The sequence below is a fragment of the Dicentrarchus labrax genome, unplaced genomic scaffold (genome assembly GCF_905237075.1).
Source record: "Dicentrarchus labrax unplaced genomic scaffold, dlabrax2021, whole genome shotgun sequence".
NCBI lineage: Eukaryota > Metazoa > Chordata > Actinopteri > Moronidae > Dicentrarchus > Dicentrarchus labrax.
The window spans coordinates 4973149-4998545 of NW_026136711.1; the positions used below are offsets into that span (position 1 = coordinate 4973149).

General features: G+C 39.5%; 1 protein-coding gene across 7 annotated transcripts in view; it reads right to left on the reverse strand.

Annotated features, from left to right (window-relative positions):
* Window positions 1–25397, reverse strand: part of fhit (fragile histidine triad diadenosine triphosphatase) — a 432233-nt gene that overhangs the window by 267478 nt on the left and 139358 nt on the right. For all 7 annotated transcript variants that reach the window (XM_051415067.1, XM_051415068.1, XM_051415066.1 and 4 more), the window contains one exon: window positions 9423–9545. In XM_051415067.1, coding sequence (XP_051271027.1) covers window positions 9423–9528 — 106 coding nt within the window. In that variant the 5' untranslated portion in view covers window positions 9529–9545. The remainder of the gene's footprint in view (window positions 1–9422; window positions 9546–25397) is intronic.

Here is a 25397-nt window from a genome sequence, read left to right on the forward strand (position 1 = left end):
AACACTTTATTTGGATAATCTGCCTACAAACGTTTTTTTTGTCATTATTTTGCACCAAACTAAATATATTTTTTAAACAGGATTGTTGTTTTTTTTATTTTAATTGTATATGAAGTGGTACTTCATATTGATATGAAACAACTAGAAAAAAAATCTCGTAGGCCGGAGTATATTGTATTGGCATTATATCACAGGTTGAGGGGGGGGATGGCCTGCGGGCCGGCAATTTGAGGTCCCTTATCTACAGCTCCGGTTATCAGAGCACTGATGGTACATGAGCTGCCTCTAGTGGTACAAGGAGGAATCTCTGAAATATGATTTGAATGAAATAAATGCATTAAAAAACATAACACTATCAAAATGCTACAGAAATGCTACTTGAAACTATGAGATTGCTGAAATGTACTTTAAAATATGTTTTGGATTTCCTGTAATACTTTGTGTGAACCTGCTACGTAGTCACATTCATACACGTAGCGTGCACATACATACGTACAAGATAGTACGAGGAGGTAAAATGAATGGTTAAAAAACATTGCAATCGTGGTTCTTGAACCGGTTGCATTTAGGGTTCAACAGCAGTCAACAATAAATAATCTTCTTGTTAGGAATAAACCTGCCTCCTGTGTGAACTGCCTACGCTGCTGTATTTTAACATCAGTTATATTGGTGATTCTGTATGGCACAGTAGTTACATGTTCTTAAATGAAAGGACCAGTGTGTAGGATTTAGTGGCATCTAGCGTTGGGATTACAGATTGTAGCCAACTAAAAACCCCTGACTCAACCAAGTGGGAGGGAGTAACCTGTGGTGGTCGGGCAACTCAGGAAAAATGTGAAAGACAGTTTAATATGGCGGACTCGTAGGAGAGGACCCGCTCCCTCTGTAGATAAAAACTGCTCATATTATATTCCCTTTCCACCAACAGATCTTTCTATACGACCTTTTCACACTGACCTTTAAGTATTATGTTGGTAATGGAAATATGTTCAGAATATATTGCTTTTTTGTAGTACTTGGAGCCACAGCTGATGGTTGAACCACAGAGGGTCAGGGAGGTCACCAAGAACATTAAGATTCTTAGTTTTCGCACCAACAAGTCTGAATTTAACACAGAGTTTTAGTTTGATTGTTTCAGATACGAGAATGCATCGCTATGAGTAGTTATCTCTCCTTTCATACAGCCGCTATGATACTTTCCCCTTTTGACATGTAAAAAGCTGGCCAAGAAACAGGTGTTCTGCAGGCGAAATCTAATGGGGACCAGATTTTCTAATCCACTATCCGTCACATATTTAACAAGCACTCACTTCCCAAAAAACAACAACAATGTATTTACACACCTTGAAGCATAAAGCAAGAGTTTAACACAAGCCGTTATGTTGCTGGTGTGAATACAATACAATACAATGAATAGTTTTTGACCATTGGCACTGAACACTGTCTTAATGAGCGGGTCTCTGTTTTGTTTGTATACTGAGCTCTATACCAGCCAGAAGTGGCAAAAGTACATATATTCTTTACTCAAGTAGAAGTACAGATACTACTAAAGACCACTAAAAGTAAGTAATGATTCAACTTCTTGTGAAAAAAAGTACAAGCTCTGCAATAAAAAGTACTCTCCTGGTGAGTCTTAAGGATACTTGCTAAACAGGGTCGTGTTTGCCTTACTTGTCCATTTCATCTTGTTACACTTTTTACGTTGTTTTCATCATGCCACGTCTGTTGTGCACACCGGCCTTGACATTAGGAAGACATGCAAACTGCTGCACATCAAAAGGAATCTTTTAATGGACTTATGATAAACGAATAAAAACAAGGTCAATCATATTTCCCACAACTATACAGACTACATCCCAGGAAGATATTTAACTTTTTTTTTTAACAATTGATGGGTTTTAAAACTTCTGGTTTCACCATCACCATTCAGTGCACACACTATTTCAACAAAATTTTTTTTGTTAATACAGTGCTTCAAAAAGAGAATATTTGTTTCTGGACTGTTGCACTGGATTGCGTTAGATTTTCCAGGTGTTTGTGTTCCAGTCCAGTCTTGCTGTTTCCAACAGAATCTTTCCCTGCTCTGTCAAGCAGATCATACACGCCATCTTTACTGCTGCCACCACGCTAGATCATGCTGTGTACCACACCTTTGTAGCAACATGACTGCATGGATGTTCAGTGACGATATTTCCTGTGATATGGGCCTTTGTTTCACTTTTCTCCAAGTCAAAGTAAAAAAGCAGCTCAGTGGCAGACTGATTGAAAGCTTTACACACAGTATATTCTGTGGCTTTCTCAGACTATGGCAGGCCTCTACAATCAAGAGTGATAATCAAAGTGTTTAAAGAGAAATTTGATAAATAATGCTGACATATGGCCTTAGAATGGAGGTGATCCACCATCATCCCTGTCCCCAAAAAAGCAAGGACCACAGGACTAAATGACTACAGACCTGTTGCCCTCACCTCTGTGGTCATGAAGTCTTTTGAGCGCCTTGTGCTTTCCCACCTGAAAGCCATAACGGACCCACTCCTGGACCCCCTGCAGTTCGCCTACAGAGCCAACAGGTCTGTAGATGATGCAGTTAACATGGCCCTGCACTTCATCCTCCAGCATCTGGACTCCCCAGGAACCTACACCAGGATCCTGTTTGTGGACAACACCATCATCCCAGCTCTGCTACAGGACAAGCTCTCCCAGTTCACTGTGCCTGACAGGTGGATCACAGACTTCCTGTCTGACAGGAGACAGCACGTGAAGCTGGGGAAAAATGTCTCTGACTCCCAGACCATCAGCACCGGTTCCCCCCAAGGCTGCGTTCTTTCTCCTCTGCTCTTCTCCCTGTAAACCAACAGCTGCACCTCCAGTCACCAGTCCGTCAGGCTACTGAAGTTCGGATGATACCTCCCTCATTGGGCTCATCTCTGGTGGAGATGAGTCCGTCTACAGATGGGAGATTGACTATCTGGTAACCTGGTGCAGCCAGAACAACCTGGAGATGGTTGTGGAGTTTAGAAAGAACCCAGCCTCACCCGCCCCCATCATCCTGTGTGACTCCCCAATTTACTCTGTGGAGTCCTTCCGCTTCCTGGGTACCATCATCGCCCAGGACCTCAAGTGGGAGCTGAACATCAGCTCCCTCACCAAGAAAGCCCAGCAGAGGATGTACTTCCTGCGGCAGCTGGGGAAATTCAACCTGCCAAAGACAATGATGATGCACTTCTACACCGCCATCATCGAGTCCATCCTCACCTCATCTATCACCATCTGGTACGCTGCTGCCACTGCCTAGGACAAGGCATCATTCGTTCCGCTGAGAAGGTGATCAGCTGCAACCTGCCATCCCTACAGGACCTGTACGTCTCTAGGACCCTGAGGCGTGCAGGCAAGATTGTGGCTGACCCCTCCCACCCTGGCCACAAACTCTTTGAACCTCTTCCCTCTGGCAGGAGGCTACGGTCCATCAGGACCAAAACCTCTCACCACAAAAACAGTTTCTTCCCGTCTGCAGCTGGCCTCATTAACAATGCCCAGACCCCCCACTGTCACTGACTCTCATACCCACCCTGCAAAATAACTCCATATATGGAATAAATGAGTTGTTAGTTACATGTGAAGGTTAGATAGGGTTAATCAATCTGTTACTGCGAAGGTTAGATAGTGTTAATCAAAGCAAAGAACAGGCGTAAGGTCTATTGGTATGTAAAGTTTCAGGTTACACCCGGAAGCGTCAGCATGACGTTGGAATCAGATACCACGAGGAGGGATGGCGCCTACAGCTGATGGGAAGAAGATAACGCCTTACTGTGACGTTTCTCTCGGATGTCCTATAACACACTGGGTCAGGGAGAGATAGAGTCGGACTTGGTGAACTGACACACAATTTGTTGATTGTCAGGGATACTATAGTCTGGACCCAGAGCTTTGTAAACTTTGCATACTCTACTGGTGTTAAGAATAAAGCTGATTATTGAGTAAACTAAATTTTCTCCTATCGCTTCATTAAAGAACACGCGAGGCAAAGGGCTAAGAGAAGAGCCCTTCCTCAACAATATGCATTACATTAATGCACTCCCATCTTCTGTACAGTTTTCCTATCTTTTCTTATCTTTCTAATCTTTATCTATATTTTAAAAAAAAGTATTTTTGTGTGACTTATATATTTTTGTGTGATTTATATATTTATCTTTTTTTGTGTGTGATTGTATATTTAAAGCAACATTGCACCAGGACAAATTCCTTGTATGTGTAAAAACCTACCTGGCAATAAATCTCATTCTGATTCTGATGTAACCTTCACCAGCTATTGTTATTGTCTGTGCACACGAGTGTGAGTGTGTGTGTGTGTGTGTGTGTGTGTGTGTGGTAAACAACTACTTATATAGCCTCATATCAAGAGCAAGTTCACTACAGCAAAGACGGTATCTGTTGCCAGGCAACGACAGGAGACTTTAGGAAGTGCTCCATTGAGCAGCGAATGTCCAAGTCAAGTCAGAGAGAAACAATGAGACAGATATTATATATATATATATATATAGAGACTGAGACGCCTTCTGCAGTCAGGGATGCTACGTTACACAACAGCACACCAAACTGATGGTGGAGAATGGACAGAGACAGCAGAGTTATTGCACTGCTCTGATGTTAATTAAGGCCTGATGCTGTGATATTGAAACCTGCATTAACCCTCTGAACCTTCAGTTGTTTGGTTTTCACTCCATTCCGTTACAGGCCTATAGACTTACTGTAAATTCTTAAATCGTGGTCAGGGCCTTTTTTAATCTCTACAGCAGAGAGAACCAGGCATTCATTTGAAATAAGCTTAAATTTCCCCTGCTCCATAATGATATTCTATCCATACTGTATGTAAGTAAGTAAAATATATTTATAAATTTATCACAAAGTGCTTTACAGAAGCAATATACAGCAGTCAAGAAAGGAGCCACAATGCATACTAAAATAAAAATTCTATGAAAATACACAATAATTAGTTTGTCTTCAGCTGCCCTTTGAAAGAATCTACAGAATCCACAGACCGTAACCACAAATTCCACCAGGCACGGCCAAGGTTGCTGAAGCTGATCACTCCCGTTTTAGGCAATGCTCGAAATTCCACCAGAAGCGCCACAGCGCATCCTGGGATTTTCTCTCCATGGCTGCTCTATTTCTGACGGAAGTCTTGCTCCACTCGTGTCAAGCAGCACAGAGCAGATCGTATTGGCAGGAAGTCAGACACAGAAACTGCATAGAGAATCCAGTCTGGGACGCATGATACACAAGTGCATGCCTCACATAGGTTGAGTCCTTGCAGCCTGCGGCCCTTTGCTGCATATCATTCCCCCTCTCTCTACCCCCAGTCAGATGCAGGTTGAAATTTAAGTGGAGAAACACACCATTTGTATCCTTTTTAAGGACAAAATGCACAAGTAAGTAACGTATGCAAGGCAACATTCTCTGAGGAGGTGCTACTGCCTCAAAAGCTTGATCGCCATGGGTCTTAAGGCAGGTGTGCGGCATACACAGTAAATTGAGCACATTTGACTAGGAAGCGGGGAGCAGGGGAAAACGTAAGGGTGCAGTAGTTATATATGCAGGAGCCAGGGAGCCAGTGAAGAGATCTAAGTACAGCGGTAATGAGAGACTGTCTGTTTGATCTAGTGAGGAGTCATGTGGCAGCATTCTGGATTGCCTGAGGAGAAAAGTGCATTGCAGTAGTAAATGAGATAAAGGCATCTACAACCATCTCTAACTCAACAGGTGAAACTACTGATTTCAGTTTACCAACATTTCTAAGACGGAAAGACAAGATCTGGTCAACTGATTAAGATGATGTCAAATGACGAGTATTGATCAAATACTACCACTAAATTATGCACGTTGGAGTGGGCTGCAGAGGAAAGAGGTCCAATGCTCTGTATGATCATAGGGGTGACCTCTTCTGGAGAAATAACCAGAACCTCTGTTTTATTAGCATTGAGCTGTAAAGCATTTTCTGCAGTCCAGTCCCTAATAGGGGTGAGTCAATCAGGCCTAGCTAAACCTAAAAACTGGTTTTGGAGTTGGGTATAATCTGCAAGTAAATGGTATATGTTTACAACAGAATCATCTCTAAAAGCAATCCTGTTTTCATTCGCTAATTATTCCCAGTCACATCCAGTCATGTTCCTTTTAAGAACTGTTGAGATACAGTCAAAAAAACTCTACACTTCCTACACATACACTGCACATTAAAAGCATTCTAGTAGCTCAAAGAGTGTAATTCCTCCTATTTCTGCTCGGCTTAACATCACTCAGAAAGTGGCAGAACAGAAGCGATTGGAATCATTAGCAGTGTTAGACTCAAAAATGTCCCTTCTCCCACAATTTCACACCTAAACTGTGGTTTTGTTTGTTGAAATCAAACTAATGGAATATTTCCAGTTTCTGCATGTCAGTGTTTCCATCTTCATGTATTTGCTATATTCATTTTTTGTGAGTAATAAGTTACACTACTAGGTAAAGTAATATTAATACTGTAATATTACTAGTTATGCCTTCTGATAGTATTTCATTCAAAAAGATAAAATCAGTTAAGAATATGATCTGTTGTTTTTTTACTATATTTTACTGTTTGCTAAAACACAACCCTTCTGCTCCTGAATGTTAAAAAAAGATAAAAAGAAAAAGAAAGAAAGAAGAAGAAAAAAAAAGAGTAACTGCACCTGGTCTCACAGCTGTAACAGAGTGCTTTTTGTACACTGCAGCTCCATCACTGCAGCTCCAAGTATAACAGACGACACCTGACCACACTCAGCTGTGATGTTGGCGGTGGTCAGAGGTTCAAGAAACTGAGTTGTTGTTTGCATGCCACATATACAGATTATATATTTGAATCTGTTCACATGACATTTGTTTTATAAAACATCCCCATCCAGGCGAGAATGCAAAAATGATTCAAAATGCTCATCTAGGAAGCTGGGCCAGTAGGTGGCGATAAAATCTACGTTCAATACTACAGAAGAACATTGTGAGCTTATATTCCTTTAGAAGTAGTGAAAAATTAAACTATAATAGCCATTTTTTTTTAATTCATATAGTTATTTGATAGCTATTTCCTTTGTCTATTTATTTTTTTATTTATTTATAACACCTTTCCAAAACACAGCCTAGCAACGCTAACCAGACAAACACAAACTGGTAGTCTGTCATTGCAGGGCTCATGTGTATGTGCAAATACAGGTGATGAAGTCATCATTTTCCAAACGCATCACTGTCCACACAGATACACAGAAATGTTTTTAAAAAGTCTGCACCTTAGAAGGCATTTTCAAATAATAATAATAATAATAATAATAATAAGAAGAAGAAATTAAATAATAAAATAAATACAGGATAAAAAGGATGCATTTTATGAATAGGTACCTTTCAACACACTCAAGGATACCTTACAGGCACATTTTAAAAGGAAGTTAATACAGAAACTGGAGGTACAATCTTTATAAGTACAAAACTCATTGTGGTTTTAGCCATTCAAAACAAAGTTGACCCCTACTGAGTCTAAAGAGGAGTTTCAAGACAAAGGGAAGTCTGGTGGAAAGCTGATGTGGTGATCTGGATAGCAGAAAAGGATCTGAGAGTACTGGAAGGTGTGTAGAGTTCAGAAAGAGGTCTAGGTTATGAAGGTGAGAAGCAGAATGAAACATTTAAATCTGTTTAATCTGCTTTTGTAACTTAAAACAATTGAGTGTGTATGACGCCAAAACATAAAGGAAAATATTAGTCTTTGTGCAGTCTTAAACCTTTCAACACATGAACAGTAGTGGAGCTGTGACACAGTAAATGCAAGCACACACTCCTGCAACAAGGGAAGCTGTGTGGGAGGAAACAGCAGTTAAAGAGTATTAAAATTCTACAAAGTTGACAATATGAAGCCCTGAAGCTGCTGGATTCTCTCCTGTGACCAACTAAACAGAGGTGGAATCTAGAATCCTTCTCTCCTTTCTTGAGCACCTCTATCGGTCTGAGAGCCTGTAGTGCTAAACATTTTACTCTTGTTTCTCCAGACTTACATGACAACTTCATTAGAAACTAGAAAGTACATTAAGTCAAACAAGCACATTTTAGCAGTGCCATTTATCCGTCAATTGGACCACAATTCTAACTTTTAAAACACTGCAAAACCATCCTGTATGAGCAACTAAGTACCTGTACCAGGGTAAAGCTAGTGACTTCAAACTCAAGTCGTTTTGTTTAGTTCATTAAAACATTAGGTCAAATCAGTCATTTCCCTAGAGACCATAGGACAGCCGTTGTTAGTGGAAAATAAGTGCTGACAGGCTGATGCTCGATGCCAACACAATGCCAACGTCACATTGGCAACTGTGTGAGGGCTTCATACACAACAATGACCATCCTACTGTATGTCATCCTGCTTATTGAACAGCTACAGCTGAGGCAGGCAGCCGCCGGCGTGAAATGTCTATTTCAAGCAGCATATCTCACTGATATCATAATCACATGAATTGCACCTTATTCATATTTTTGAAATTTTCTCATTCAGGCAAATATCGCTGGAAAATGTTTTAAGAGCTGAATCAAACTGAATATGATCTTTTATAAGGTACAATCAACCTCCATATGTTGCTTATGCTGCTCAGTCTGCTCTAGCATAAATGGTTAAGTCCTTTATGCATTACTAAAGTAAAAGCAGTTCACCACAGAGATAAGTTACAACTTAAAGTAACAAATAAATAGTTACACATCGCCTGTAAATCATAAATAAATCTCTGAGTGTTGATTGGCCACTTGCCTTAGTTCAAACTATACTAGTTAGGATCGGCCCCAAGTAATCATGTTGCAACAGATTTTAATAGCTGATCTAGCAAAAACTAACTAGTGGTTACTGAGCCTGTAGTGTCAACTTTACACCCCAACTTAGGAGAGAACTTACACATAGCTGCTGGTGCAACCCAGTTCAGATATTGATTAAGCATTCCTGTGCATTTTTTAAAATACAATAGGTTCATAAGATATCGCTATAGTACTATCACACTGAGTATCCTTGAGAGGTCCTTGAGAACTCAAGATTTAAGTTTGACTTCATTACACGATTAGATATGCAAACCATGTCAAAACGTTGCATGGGAATCATGGAGAGTTATGTAGATAAATATGTGTTAATATGTTGTTGTTGTGGATTGTAGAGCTAGCCACTCATGTAGCTTTAAGACAAAACAGGCATCTAAATGGTAACTTCCTTGATTTACCCCTTTATCTATCTCTCTATCCATCAACAATATCTAACCCAACTAAAGCAAGGCTTCATGTAACAAAGTGACCACTCATCACTCAGAGGGTCTCTCAGGTGTTACACTTTTCAACTCACAAACAATACTAAGCTCAGTAGGCCCACCTCTCACCTCTAAGTAATGAAAAGATACGTCCAGGCACCACAGGCTTCCTGTTGACCAGAGCAAAGGACAGCTCTGTCTGCAGGAACACAGCCGAGGCTTTGATGAGATGCTGTCCAAAGCGCAGGTTCGACATGTTCCACTGACTCAGGCCTGGAAGAGATGCAGAGACAGCAGGTGATCAATATCCTCAGACTGAACAAGGATTCTGGTTATCACACACATCCACATAGTGTACAGCTGGAAGCCCTCACTGAAGAATCTTACTGCCTTTGTTTTATTTAATTAGGATCTTACTTTGCTGAGAGTTGTAAATTCAACAACTGGAACATTAAAAAAATCATCAGGAGAATAAAAATAAAATGCACACATAGATTGTATATCAAAAATACAAAAATAAGCCATGGAAAATGTAACTATTTGAGCCTACAGTGTAAACCCGAACAGTCCTGCTAACTCATAAGAAATGAGCACAGAACTCAAAACCAGCTGAAGAGTCAACAGAGCACAAACGATTAAGAGCTGTTAACTACTGATGTTGTTTTAATTTTATGTGGATACATTTTTCTGAGTGAACATTTGTGTCTAAATCATAACTTCTGAGGGACGTAGCGTCTGACGTCATCGACGTCACAACGTTCAGGCTCGGACTTCACGTTTCTAAAAAATTCAAGATGGCTACCGTTTGGCGAGCAAGAAGAATTTTGAAGTAACGGAGGAAAACTTTTCATTTACCGTGGGTAAGTTACAAAAGTCAAGAGAATACAAACATATTCGTAGCGCTGTTAAAGAAAGATGTGTTCTGTGTTCCTTTGTTTGTATTTTACCGCCGTGCACTCGGTTTATCAGTATGAAGAAGCAGTTTGGCGCGTTACTGTTGCGCTAACGTTAGCTTAAGAGTAACGTAACGTCGACGTTATGTCTCTGACTGTAAACGGTAACTTTGAACTCTGCTGCTGTCCTGTCTTACAGGTGCTTTGGTCTGGTCAGTAAAAAGTTCACACAATGTCGGTTATAAGTCGTCAGGCGCAGTAAAGTTAACAGAAAAGCTAATGTTATTGAAGTTTGAATTGCACCGTTAGGAGCTGCTGTTCGTTAGCCCGGTACCGTACAGACAGTCAGGCTCTGCATCTATAGTGAAAACCTTCATGGTGAGGAACAACAGAGCTTAGTTTAAACTTTTTTCTTAACATCAGATAAAGCACGAGGAAGGAAAGAGAGAAAGAATGATACAATAGTAATACATATTTAAAAAATAAATAACCATCAGATAGATATATTGATGCATAGTATGGCATTTCAATATAATAATACAAATATTTGAAACAGTAAACATATACAAGTTGAGTAAATGATAAACATGCAACAAACATATTTAGTGTTTGCATATAAAGCTCAACTGAACCAGTATATATTGTAACTATTTAACATATGTTTGATAAGTACTGTACTGTATGTATTTTAAGTTCAAGTGGAAGCACCAAGTTTCCTCGAGCTTCAAAAACATCTCGGTAAGATGTATCCTAAAATAGTGTTGATGGTTGAATGTAGTTATTGTGCCTTGCATAAGCAAGCACAATACTATTATCCCTCGGGCTTATTATTCTTCCGTACGTTTTTGGCGCGCTTCTTCTCCCGCAGCTTTTGTCACACGTACACAAAAAAGGTATCAAAACGTGCGGCTCGGTGAGGACATTAGTGCTACGACTTTTCTAAGAATTTCGCCAAACGGTTTGCCGGTAAATCGCCAAAAACCGGTCCAAAATAGAATGGGTGTGTATTGCGAGAACCTCCAACTGAAAAAAACTGCCAGAGTGCGTGACATCATCGCTAGAGTGTGGGGAGAGAGAAAAAATTGTCGAAAAATAAATTTGTAAACTGCTCTCATGGCCACAAATTTCACTGTACAGAAATTATTTATAGATAGAAACGTAGGTAAATTGTTGGGGTCGCAGTGATACCACTGCTGAAGCTGTCAGACAAATAGTTTTGGCGGGAAACACACTGATGCGCCAGCAACACCCTCTCACGGCCCCATCTACTCCCATGTTAAAATGCAGAGGAGCAAACTTGAAAGATGCTCGTTGAACCTCTTTCTCTCAATCTCCCCAGGTCACATTTTTAAACTTTAGCCACTGAAACTCGGCTGTCCTATAGTCAACAAGATGACGACGCTCACGGTCTTTTCGGTTTTCATTTCGGTCGTTCCTGGCCATGGGTTCGAGGGGATTCATTTTAAATGTTTCTGTCTCTCTGAGGAGTTAGAGACAGAGAGAGAGCGTGCGCAGCTGCTGTGGGCTCCCCTGATTGCCATGACAACCAAAGCCTGCTCACACCACCACACACACACACACACACACACACACACAAACACACATAGCTAGCTTCAGAGGCTAACAAGACATTAATAAGCTAGCGCTAGCTGGCTGGCTAGCTAAAGATAATTAGAAGGTGGCTAACAAGCAAACAATTTAAAGCTGAATGATTTTAATATTAACACAAAATAAGAACAATACACCTTAAATATTTTACCCTACAATGAGCTGTTCCTTAATTTACATTAGCACTCCTTCAGGAGCATAATACAATTAAACACATTAACCAAAGCTAGCACTTAGCTAGCGATTAGCGCTTAGCTAGCGATTAGCATGTAGCTAGCGATTAGCGGTTAGCTAGCGATTAGCACGTAGCTAAGCGCTAGCTTTGGTTTATGTGTTTATGTGTGCTAGCTCTAGCTAGCTAGCTAAAGAGAATGACATGATATTAATATGCTAGCGCTAGCTTAGGAGGATGACAGGTTATCAATATGCTATAGGAGGATTACATGGCATTAATAATCTAGCGCTAGCTGGCTAGCTAAAGATAATTAGAAGGTGGCTAACAAGCAAACAATTTAAAGCTGAATGATTTTAATATTAACACAAAATAAGAACAATACACCTTAAATATTTTACCCTACAATGAGCTGTTCCTTAATTTACATTAGCACTCCTTCAGGAGCATAATACAATTAAACACATTAACCAAAGCTAGCACTTAGCGGTTAGCTAGCGATTAGCCCGTAGCTAGCGATTAGCAATTAGCTCAGCGCTAGCTTTGGTTAAGGTGTTTATGTGTGCTAGGTCTAGCTAGCTAGCTAAAGAGAATTAGAAGCTAACTCATTCAGGAGCATAATACAATTAAACACATTAACCAAAACTAGCACATAGCTAGCGATTAGCGCTTTGCTAGCGATTAGCACGCAGCTAGCGCAAGCTTTGGTTACTGTGTTTATGTGTGCTAGGTCTAGCTAGCTAAAGAGAATTAGAAGGTATTAGAAGGCTAGCTAATTAATTAAAATGCTTTGCTTGCTAGAGAGGATAAGCTACTAATGTTCTAGCGCCAGCTAGCGAGACAGAACAAGGTATGAATGTTTTAGCACTCGCTAGCTAGAGAGGAAAAAGGATTACTGTGCTAATTAAACGTCACAAAAGACACTGACATTCTTATTTAGGCATCTATTTCAACTTGTTACACATGACACAAGTAATACAGATTTAGTAATGTGATAAAACATCAAGTTAGATTTATTTTGTGAGGAAGAAGACACTCAGACTGTTGTAACTGCCTATGACTGCACAGTAAGAATAGTTTTCTTTCTTAATTATGTATTATTTATTAATATTGTTATTCATATTATTGAGAGCATTACTTATTATTGTTATTATTATTGTTATAACTACATACTTATTATTCCCATCATTGTGGTTATTACTTATTTAGTTACTTTACCTATTTTAATTAAACCATGACCCTTACTGCATTATCCCAGGACAATATTATGCCAAACTCCATTTAAGAAATACCATATATTAACAATTATTTGCGCTTACATAAAAGCACATAACTGTAGAAACACAAGAAATAACTCATCATATCTCAACAGTCTTCTTGTTAATTCGGAATCAATATAATACATAAATACCAACTTTGTGGCCGACTTTGTCGCATCAACTCGTGACCAGCCTCACTATTTCAGTGGAGAAGACCGTGGGAATAGATAGAAAAAACAACATTTGTCATTAAAATACGTGGTTGTAAGTGGATCACGCGGACGCCGAATTAAACACAGGTGTCTCCCCTCATTGTACTGTAAACTACTCGGCAGTGTCAGTAATGTATGGGCCAGTGTCACGGGCCAGAGCAAGGCACAATCAAAATTTCTTTAGGAATTTTCTAGTTTTATTTTATTATTATAGGATGTAGTTTGTGGTCTGGTGAACTATATAATACACAGAGGTGTCTTTATTTAGCATGGCCTCACTGATATAAATGGGATGGAAAAAATAATAGAAACACCTCAGTGTTTGATACAATTCAAGAGCAGCACAGTCACAGGGAAAAACTGCTAGCTTTGCTGCTTACAGTGTGCAATGGATGCATTATGTTTTCCTCTTAAAACACAAGTTGAAAAATCTACATTAATCTATATACATTTATGTGTTTGTATGTCTGCAGGTGTTTGCTGAGTTCCATCGCATTACAAATGTGAACCTACGTAATCAGTTCTATTGTGAGGTTGACAGATACACACCTCAACTGATTGCCCTGTACAGAGAGACGGACAGGCAAGACAGCAGAGGCACTCCGAGAGATCTTCAGGATTTATGACCACCATGTGAGTTTAAGATTAACTTTGCTGTGAGCACAATGATGGTTCTTGATGATGATTCTATGATTATGTAAGTTGAACTGGCTTGATGTGCTGGTAAATATTTCTATAATGATTACTATGTTTTGGTTGTCAATCTAGGAACAACAGGATGTAAACATGATACGCAGTCTGGCCCTTCGTGCCCTTCTCTGAGTTCTTCAAGACCTGGAATGTAAGTATTTAGTGCACTCATAGAAATGTCATTATCAATGACATGTACCATGAAATATAGTATGGGAAACCAACTTTAACGCCTCTTTTCAGGTTCAAATCGATGGATAGGTTGTTTTTTTTTTCTCAGTATAATGCTAAAATGTGGTATGTACAATGAAAGAGTGATTGGGGACCTCTTCTCCAAATTAGAGAGAAATCCACAGTTCTTGTTTCATGCAAATCTCTTTATGCAAGTGTATTTGAATCCAATATGAGTCTTCAGCTGTCTGAGTTAGAATTATGTTGACATTGTTAATGATCTCCCGAGGTTGACTGAAGTTTTTAGATAACTGTTCAGGAATCAGTGTTCTTAACTCCTGCTTTTAAAATAAATCAGGCTGTGTCATTCACTTTTTTTCGTCGTGAAGGCATTATCTCCGTGATCGATTATTCTGGGCTTTCGGTGAAGCGAGCGATGGAAAAACAGGTAGGCGACAGTACTGTTTTGTACGGTGTTGTGTAATCTGTTACAAAATAATTTTTGAGTTCTGTGAACTTATTAGGGTTAACAGTGTACTATAAATAGCCAGAACTAAAATTACTTACACAAGTAAGAAACAGAACTCTTACACAAAGAGAAGCCTTTGATATCTCTTTCAAAAAGCTTTGAGGATGTAGGCCAACTTACTCTAACAATTCACCTTCACAAATTCAGAAAATTAATTCAGACCGAGACATTCACCCCAAGAATCGCTCTCTCTCTCTGACTGTTTTCACCAGATATTACAGATGGTGGTCATCCAGTATTCATAGAGGCATAGTTAAAAAAAATAAACTTATCTATACCAGCCAGAAATGACTCATGTTTGAGTCACGTGACCAAAAATATTTTTCACTGGAAAGCAGTGACGGTGACGAGACTCCACCTTCACTAACGGCCCAGATGGCGAATTTGAGCCGGTGTGACAGGGTCATATGTGGCTTTTATTATAATTACACAAAATGTATTTGGTTCTAGATTATTTTTGACTGGATGGATGTCCAAACTCCAGGCAGACATGTATTGACGTTCAGAGCCCTTTCCTGTTAATTTTTTTTTTCTGTGGTCCCCACTATAAATTCCTTTTGCCCCCTCACCTCTCTCCTTTTGTACAATTCCCCTGTGGGGGTCTTTTGACCCAATTATCCTAATCAATCCCATTATTTATTATTTATTTGTTTTCACAGTGAGTGGTGCTAGCTTAAACTTGCAGCAAACTAAACTAACTTTCTCAGAGGCAGAGGTGGGAAGTACAAATATTTAGTTCCTGTACTTAATGGCAATTTTTAAGAACCTATACAACCCTTTGACCTGGTCATTGTAAAACCATACGCAACTGTTAAAGAGGCTATTATATGCATATAACCTTTAGCCCTGTTTGTAGCTACATGTCCAAGTAAACAGCGGGATGTTGAGACTTCACTAAGAAGCCAGAACTCAGGAATGTGCAACTGTGTTGGAGTGACGCTCTAGCAGGGATAAAACCCTACTGCTTCTTTGAATCGGGGTTCTTTCGAACTTTCACATACGAGAGTGTGTGACGGTTGCGTTGAGACCATTCATGGATGACTTGAAAAAAACCTTACAGAAAGACAAGATCATACTTTGTATGCTTTATTAAACAAATTGCCACCACAGTAGTTTTTTAAGGTATCTGTACTGTACTTGAGTATTAACTTTGTATAGTCCTTACATTTTCAAAACTGGCTCGTTATTTTAGTTTTAATTCATTTGAGGCAAATCTTTGATTTTTATTTAAATTTTGCATGATTGCACACCTTCCCAGCATTGAGACTGGTGTATATCACGCATGACAGAAGTAACAGCGGAAACAACATAAAAGACGTAACAAGAGGAAAAATCCAAGAGAGCAAGACTCGACCCTATTCAAACTTTCAGTTAACTTTGCATAGAATCAGCTGGTAGAAAGGTCCTTTAGAGAAACCAAGAGAGAACTTTTTACTTTTATAAACTGAGTACATTTCAGAGCGGGTACTTTTTCTTATACTTACCTTTACTTGTGTAAAGAATGTGCCATTTGCTATATTTATTTTATGTGTAGGAGCTGGAGCAGGCAGTATAATTTAACATACACTGTAAAACATGTCTGTAGATTTTATGGTGAAAAACTGTTACACCATGACAGTAAAAGACCGTAAACTCTAAAAATATAAATACAATTTCTGTAACAGTAAACAATTTATATACATAACTGTGACTTATTTTATGGATATTTCTTGAACAGTACCGAATAAAAAAGTCAGTGTTTCCTTCTGTTTCAGTGTATGAAGGCTCTGTGAATATAGCTCGTGTTCCAGTCTCGAAAATTTAGATCTTGAAATATAATGCTGAGATACTACTGTGTATATTTTTCAAGTTTTCCTACACACCTTAAAATTAAGAAGGCCTCGCAAGCCCCTGTGACTCTGGCTACCCCTAGTGAGGTTACCGACCCCCAGGATAGTTATAAACTATTTCTTCTGGTTGAACATTTTCTGTTTCTTTTTGTTTACTGACATTATTTTATAATCACGGCTAACCTTGAGGCGCTGTAGACACAAATTGTAATTGTATGCTTGTAATGAGTAGCTGCAGCTGGATTAACATACACCGATGTTAATCCATGGAATGGCGCCGGCGACAACGGCAGCCTGTCATGGCAACTCCTATCATTGTTGTAGTTTTAATGTGTTTTCAGTGTCTTTAGCCTGTGTTTTTTGCTATTTTTAACTGTTTTCTTACTTTCTTACTACTTTGTTCACTTCACCTAAATACTTTTTTGGCGTTTTTGAGCACTTTTTATTTTTTGTTTGCAGGGGTCTCCATGGCGACGGCGAGTCGCATTGTTTACACCCACGACCAGACTGGAGAGAGACCCATCCATACCGGAGGAGCTGAGGAGGAGACGGCGAGGCTGCAGAGCGGGGGTTAAACGGAGGATGAAGAAGAGGAGGTTTAAACCCTACAAACGTGGCTACACGAGCAGATACCGGACTCCAACGTCACCATTTCCGGCTTCCAGACGGTTCCAGCCGTCAGGGACACCACCGCGACCGGCATGAAGAAAGGAGGGGGACTGTCCGTGCTCATAAACAACAGGTGGTGTAACACCGGGCACGTCTGTGTGAAAGCCTGGACATCGAGCTTGTCGCCGTCGGAATTCGTCCGTGTTGTCTGCCACGGTGGCTTTCCAGTGTTGTTCGCCATCACTGTCTATGTTCCTCACAGTGGTCTTCATCATCACCATCACTGTTTACATTTATGATGTCTTATTTATTCTCCTGTACAGCACTTTGGTCAACTTTGGTTGTTTTTGAAGTGCTTAAATAAAGTTGGATTGGACTGGATTGGATCAGCCATAACATTATGAGCACTGACAGGTGAAGTGAATATTACTGATTATCTAGTTATCATGGCACCTGTCAGTGGGTGGGATATATTAAGCCGCAAGTGAACATTTTGTCCTCAGAGTAGATGTGTTAGAAGCAGGAAAAATGGGCAGCATGAGGATGGCTAGACAAGTGGGTCAGACCATCTCCAAAACCACTACGTTTAAAAGTGGTCCAAGGAAGGAAAAGCGGTGAACCGGCGATAGGGTCATGGCCAGCCAAGGCTCATTGATGAACATGGGGAGCGAAGGCTGGCCCATGGGGTCAGATCCAACAGACGAGCTATGGTAGCTTAAATTGCTGAAAAAGTTAATGCTGTGTTTTGTCAGTTAAGGTGTCAAAACACAGGTGGTCATAAGTTTATGGCTGACCAGTCTAGGGGCGTTCTATGCAGCAACTGCCTATACATTTTCCTTATTTTAATTGCATGCATACATCTAAAGTGTGTCATTGTGCTTACCATAGCTGTATTATTAATTGTAGTGCTCAGCTGTATGTATTGTGTGTGGAATCAGTAGGCCTTTTGCCTTCCAACCATCTTTTGGAGCTGCAGCTCCACTCACGTCTAGTTATAGCAGCTGAAGGCGCAAGAGGAAAAGTCAGAGGATCATTAAATCATTTGAGGGGCCAACAGATGCTTCAAGCAGAAGGAATAACAAAAAAATAACCTTAAAATAAAATAAATTGTTGTTCCGTTTTAGTTTTTTTCTGACTCAGCAAATGTTTGCTTTTATTCCTCTGAAATACTGGATTCTTTTACTTCTACCTCATTAGACATCTAAAATGCATTCATATTAAACAAGCTGAGAAGGAAATACCACTCTGGCTCACATCTCGTGTCCAGTGTAGACACAAGACATAAGTCAAAAGGGTTAGGAACATGAATTTGAATAGAAACCAGTGCATTTTTGGCCACAATAATCACCAAAAACTCTTGAAGATCCTAGTGGGACTGTCGCTTATCATTTAATCATCCATTACACAAGTGTTGCCCCAAATTTCACAGCAATAACTAAACTGAGTCAGTAGAGCCACTGTTTTAGAGGCAGGAAATGAGAAGTCAGGGTTCACACTTGAGTCTGGTTGAATTTCTGGTATGTGGCAATCTTTATTAACTCAAGCAGTTAAGAATGGAAGAATGGATGTGTGGCTAATGGTGGCCTATTTAAAAGGTAAAAGGCTCAGCATGAGAGCAGTTGAAGGTCACAGGAACACATTGTTAAAAACCTCACCTCCATTGCACTCCTACCTCTCTTAAAAAATATTATATAATTATATTATTATATTAATTATAACAGCCCTCAAGGTTTGACAGCCTCACAAATTCTTGTTACATTTTACAAATATGACATTGGTATTAAAAAGGATCACTTTCACTAAAGTAATGATCAGAGGAATGCAAGGAGGCCTGAGATATTGAATCAAATGAATAAATGAAGCTCATGGAATCCCTTTCATTCAGGGGGTAATCACAGCAGAGGTGAAAAAGGCATTATTGTGTGCCACTGTTTCTCTCATGGTAACACTATGCTGCAGTGGAGAGATGAATCCATCTTATCAGACTGTGTCCAAGATAGAAAGATGGTGTCACATTTGACAAACTCCTCCATCAACTCTTACACGGTTGACATCCTGCTGAGAGAAATCATTATTGCCACCACATAACATACAGACGAGCTCAACTCTCCACAAACACAGTCTGTTTCTGTCAGTTTACATGAAAATGACAATCCTGGTACGTAAAAGCAGCCCAGTGTTGAACCTGTACATCTGTGTCAATATGGTGTTGAACAATAGTCCTCAGTATGTGATGTCCTTGTATGATACTAGCAGGGATTATTCATAGAGCTCTACTGAGGTACAATAACAGGCTGTGTGATGTAGAGATCAGAACATTTCTGTTGAACTACATGCAGCCTTGGAAGTTACATACACAAAGACTTTCATGTAATTCCTGCTTTCAACAAAAGGGCTGAGTGCTGTGTGAAAAGTGGGCCAGTCAAGAGTTTAAGCACAGTTGGACTGCATACAGACTTATTCGACTGACTATTGTAAAAAAGAAAAAAAGCTTTTTGACACCGATGTTGGTTGGTCCATTGGTCAGTTGGTTTTCGTTGTTTACACACATATTAGGAATTTGACGAATATATTGGTGATGGCGGCCAGTTGGAAGATTTTAACATACTGGCCAACGCTACTTCAAAGAAGATACATTTTCCATAACATTTTCTAATCCCGAGAGTACAATTCCTAATTATTTTGTTGACCATCTAACATTTCTATCTGCACATCGGTGACCAACCATGAACCATGAATCACAGGAATCCAATGATCAGCAGGTTTGACAAAATATTCAGAGAGCACAGTCATGTTTGTCTGAGGAGAAACCTGATTTTGCAACCTTTCTTCTAGTTCCACATTAAAGTCACCATGGAGTAAATAACACTGTGTTCATGGCTGTTTGTTTAATATTGCTAACATATGTCAGGGTCTATGATCAGTGCCTTAGTGATCAGTTTGACATGCATTTAGAGTTCAGCTGATGAAAGCTCAAGACTGATTTGGATGGAAAATTCATATTTCTGTCAAATAGAAAAATGGTATTCCATTTTGGCTCAAATTCAAAATCCACGGAGCACAACAAAATTACTGAAGAATCCTAAACCAAACACCAAAACGCAGATGCATGTCTGCATGAGTGAGGGTCGGGGCACAATCCTTTGGAATGTTACCATGACCAATTTGATTACACTTAATAAAGACTGTGAGAGGATCCCCCTCTTTTTGAATGTGTGTGTGACTTACTGTAATAGGGTTAAATGATGCCTAAGCGATTACACAGCTCCCTCTTGGTGGGCTGTGTGGACTGATGGAGGCAGAGCAAGAGAGACAGAGGAGGAGGACAAAGGCTGGAGCCTGGAGATAATCACAGCAGCGTGCAAGCTTCCTTCTTCCTGCCATCTCTCCATTCCTCTACCTGAACTGCTCAGCCACTACAGAGAGGCAGTGAGAGATAGAGCCATGGGTGAATTTGGATTTGGTCCCAGAAGACTCATCCACTCTCTCTCTCACCAGCTGTCTCTCCTGCATTAGCATTCCAAATGCACTCTGACAATTCCACAATTAAGAACTAGAATGCTGCAATTAGTTCACTGCGTGAAGAGATGACCCAATTAGTGTTTACTTAACACAGATTTTATCACCTTCAATTTGTAAATGCCAACAGCCTTTTCAGCTACAAAAGCAAAACTGATTGCTTTCTTTTATTGAGAACTCTTGCAGCACAGACCATAACTCCCACTGAGGACGCAGAGATTGTGTCATTGTGTTTTTTGTCATTCAAAGTTCACAATTTGTTGGTGATGTGACAGTGAATAGAGAAACTGTGATGGATTTGTGGCTAGAGACTGTTCTGCTAATCTTAACCTAAGGTATATACTTTTATATATGATTTTATTCATACTGTAGTAAAATAGTGAGGTTTGTATTTTCTGAGGCTGATTTTACAGAATAGAATATTGATTAATAGTCAGATCTGTGGTAGATGGTAGTTTGAAGTGATGTTGTTGTTGTGGATTACTGCCTTGTATAGCCTTGTGTTTCTTGGTGGTAAACTAGTGGTAATACCTAGCAGGATGTGGTGATCCTGATGTGGGTGTTTTATGAAAATTCTACCCTGTCTGTTGAGGTTTGGCAGCTGTAGACTGCAGGAACATCAGTGGCTCTGCACAGGTAATCCCTATATATAATATTTTACTGATATCATATGAAAAATAACAAAGTTAGTGTTGAACCTTTGTTATCATTATATGAAATAATACACAAATACTAAGAGATATAAACACAAGTTATTAGTTGTAAAATTGTATGCCTTTGTGTGCAAAATATAAAGAAGATGTCAGATAAAGTCAGACTGCAATGGAGTGTTAGATAGCTTTAAGCAGGACTAGTTCATCTGCTATTACTTGTTTTTCTTTGTTATAGTTGTATTTATCTACTGCCTTATATATACAGTGTGGTATTACCAGCAGTTTCTGAGATGTTCAAGCATCAAAATACAGTTTTAAAATTAGCTTTTAGTTGACTTGGAGTCTGCCATGTTGAACAACCATTTTTGTACGGTAGAAGTAGTTTCTCCTACACACTTTGTAGCACTTTCTCATTCCCAGTTAGTTGCAATCTGTAACTTCACTGCGATGGCACTAAATTGTACTGGTCCTCAATTAAGTAAAATCTTATTTCATATCTGTAGAAACTTGTCCGTTTCTGTGTGTGAGTCAAGGATCACACTGACTTTCAAAATAACTCCTGTTTATTGACGAACACCAAACTGAGTGAGACCGAGCCGACATTAGTATCACAGTATCGCGGAGCAGACAGAACAAGAGGCACAGTGATTGGCTTAGCCACCAGACACACCTTCACGTACGGTGGCTCACATTAAACAAACTGAGCATCATTTAGCCAAATGATCTACAATATCTAAAGGAATAGAAATAGCTATAATGACTATTACTAATAATAACATTTGTGGAGTTGTGGACAGACAGCTTACCCTAATGATAACCAAAGTAAGCCCCTATTAAAAACATTACACTCTTTTCATGCACATAGGACTGCTGGTACGAGGGTCATCCAGGGCATCCCACCAACACCACCACCATGTGGACCAACAAAAACCACACGCAGGGAATCCACCTGACCAGTGCCTGATGAGGGGCTAATGCCTGTACCCACCCCACCCCTCCACTCCCTGCAGCTGAGCTTTCCTACTTGCCCGATTCAGTGCACATGCCTGCCTCTGACATTTTCCCTGACATCAAATAAACCCTGGCAATGGCTCTCTACACCAAAGATGACATTTGCAACGTACTATTTTTTCCCAAGTATCAATGATGGTCCACTGGGGGTAGATTTTTTGCCTCTGCAGTGTGCTTGGGTCAACAGTTTCACCACCCCTCAAGGTGGTGGGAATGGTCCAATCAAACACCTATGACATCAAAACTCTGGAAACTTTGCATAATAAACTCTGCTCTCAGCAAGATCCTGACATTATTCATTTACTATCTGCTCCTTGTTAATCATCAGTTAGTCGTCAATACAGTGCCTTTGGTTAACTTAACCCCAACTAAGCCGAGAGTTCAACTCAATCGTTAGCCCACACTGTTTAACACCTTGGACCAGTAAATGGCTATTGATTATCACACAGGGGCTTTTGTCAGATTGGAGCCAGGTGCTCAGAGCAACTGACTCGCAGTGTCATGGTATGAAAGAAAGTTTAAAGATGGAGATGCACTACTTTCAACTTTAAAAGAGAATATCTGAGGGATAATTCTTGCATTATCTGGGTGTTTGATAGAGGGAGGAAAAGTTGTGATTCTTATCAAATCAATGCTGTCGCACAGACCTCCAGTGGTCATGTAATTTAGATGTCAGTACTTTGAACCTGTTTTAGCACAAATCAACTTGTTTCAATAACTTCTGAAAGGCATCAGTGTGTGTTCAGCAATATGTTCCTGGCACTGGGAAGTTAAGAAGGTGATACTAAATCCAAGTAGCAGGTACTCTTAAGGGTTGAAGTAGAGCCTGACCAATACAGGACTTAAAAAAAACACACAAAAAAACTTGGTCTAAGGAAGGAAAAGCAGTGAACCGGAGACAGGGCCAAGGCTCATTGATGCTAGTTTTTCATAATAAAGTTATCTCAAGATCGCAAATTATTATTTTTATCTTTGGACAACAAAGCTTGTTTTCTTGAGAAAACAAAAGGCTTTCTGAATTTCTGAGATAGTTGTCTGTTTCAACTTGTCTCGTCACCAGTATTTAGTCTGAACTGGGCTACATAATAATTAGAGGAACGGCATCAAGTATGTGGTTGCACTCTGTTCTATTGTATCCTTTGACTTCCCTGCATTGCAACCTGCTTTCAGGTAGGACGGCCACAGTTTGACTGAACCCTGCGAAAGCTCGGCTGCTTTCACTTGACGCACTGCAAGCCTGAGGGCAACCTCAATTACATGTGTGGCTGGTGTAAATGGCAGCCACCCACAGCTCTAATCTCAAATTGCTTTTCACAGCACAGATTCCCTCAACACACACGTTTAACTTCATCTCCTCAGGTAATAAATAAACAAGAATATGATGTATACAGAGGTGTGAGCACACACACACACACAGACACCTTAGATATTCCCCTCTCTAGCAGAAATATCAGACTGACAAAGACAGAAAACGGGAGGCTTATAAGGTATAACAAGTTCTCATTAACTGTGGTTAAATCCATTGGTGGCATTGTATGTGTGACTAAAAATAATAATCCTGTATGTACTTGGAAGAGTGAAAATGTACATATTTCAGAGGGAAAGAGAGAAGAAGTCCACCAGTAGGGTTTGATTATATATCAACACCTCTTAGAACAGCATCCATGACATATAAATGATTAGGTATATATTTATTTATTTATTTATTTATATTTTGTTTTCTGAATCACAAGGACAATGGGAGAACTGTTGCAGTAGGCTATACATACTAAATTCTGAATTCCTGAGTTCTTTGATAAAATTGTACAGTGAGATACAGGCAAAGAAACAAAAGCAACCCACCCCTCACCCCACTAGGGGTCACCCAACATTCACATAAGGTTGTGAGGCCCTTCTTGATTTTAAGGTTTATAATAAAACTTGAAAAACATACACAGTAGGCCTGTATCTTAGCATTTCTTTAATTTTTATGAAGAAAACTATATTTATGAGAATGCGAGGACATTAGGGATGTGCTTTTTGGTAAAATTTCCTCCATTTTATTTCTTTTGGCTGGATGATTATGAAAAACCTGACAAGCCTTTTCTGTAGCCAACTTTTTGGGCCAAGCTCAGGAGAGAAAGTAGAATATTCTGTTTAAGACAGAGCAGTATGATAATTATGATTTGTAATTTTGTAATGGAATAAAATGTTCACTGAAACTGTAATTTTTTTGGTGTCTTGTAAACCCATGAGGGTTGGGCACTTTGTGTGCATGACACAAAAATAAAATCAATCAAAATCAAGAATATTCACAGAGTCTTCATACACTAAAAAACACACTGAATTTGTCCAAAAAAGAAGCCTATTAAGTATATATTATTGTTTAAATAAAAAATAATAATAATAACACAGAATTGTATAAAAAGTTCCTTAAAATATCAAAATTCATCCAAACCACTCATTTTACTTCCTGCAGTTATTGTGTTCACTGTTTGGGTCCATTGTTCAGTTTATTAGTTGATCTCTGGTGTTATTGTTATACATTAAATATAATATGAAATATTTAATATAAGATAAGACTCATAGTCAGGGGTTGTCAGTTTACTGATGATGGTTCCCTTAAGTAAAAAGGCTGGGAATCACTGGTCTACAGCCACACTGGTGCCTCTGTAAAACTAAATGCTGATGTTCTTAGTAATAGTTCCTCAGCTCTACTCCTCTAACAGGCTCTTATAAGGATAGGAACTCATGAACACATTCTTTCAATGAATGACTGCAGCCCTTCAGGCACTGTTGAACGAGAACAATCACAGCAGAATTCAAGATAGCAGCCAATCAGGTAGCAGCCAGCCCTTTTCTTCTATTGATAAGACATTAAACAACCCATTGCAATCCAATAAGAGCTTGTTAAACCACAGCCTCTGCCTGCTAACAAAAGAAGATCACACTTATTAACTGAGGTCAGTGTAAAATCAATTAACAAAGAGT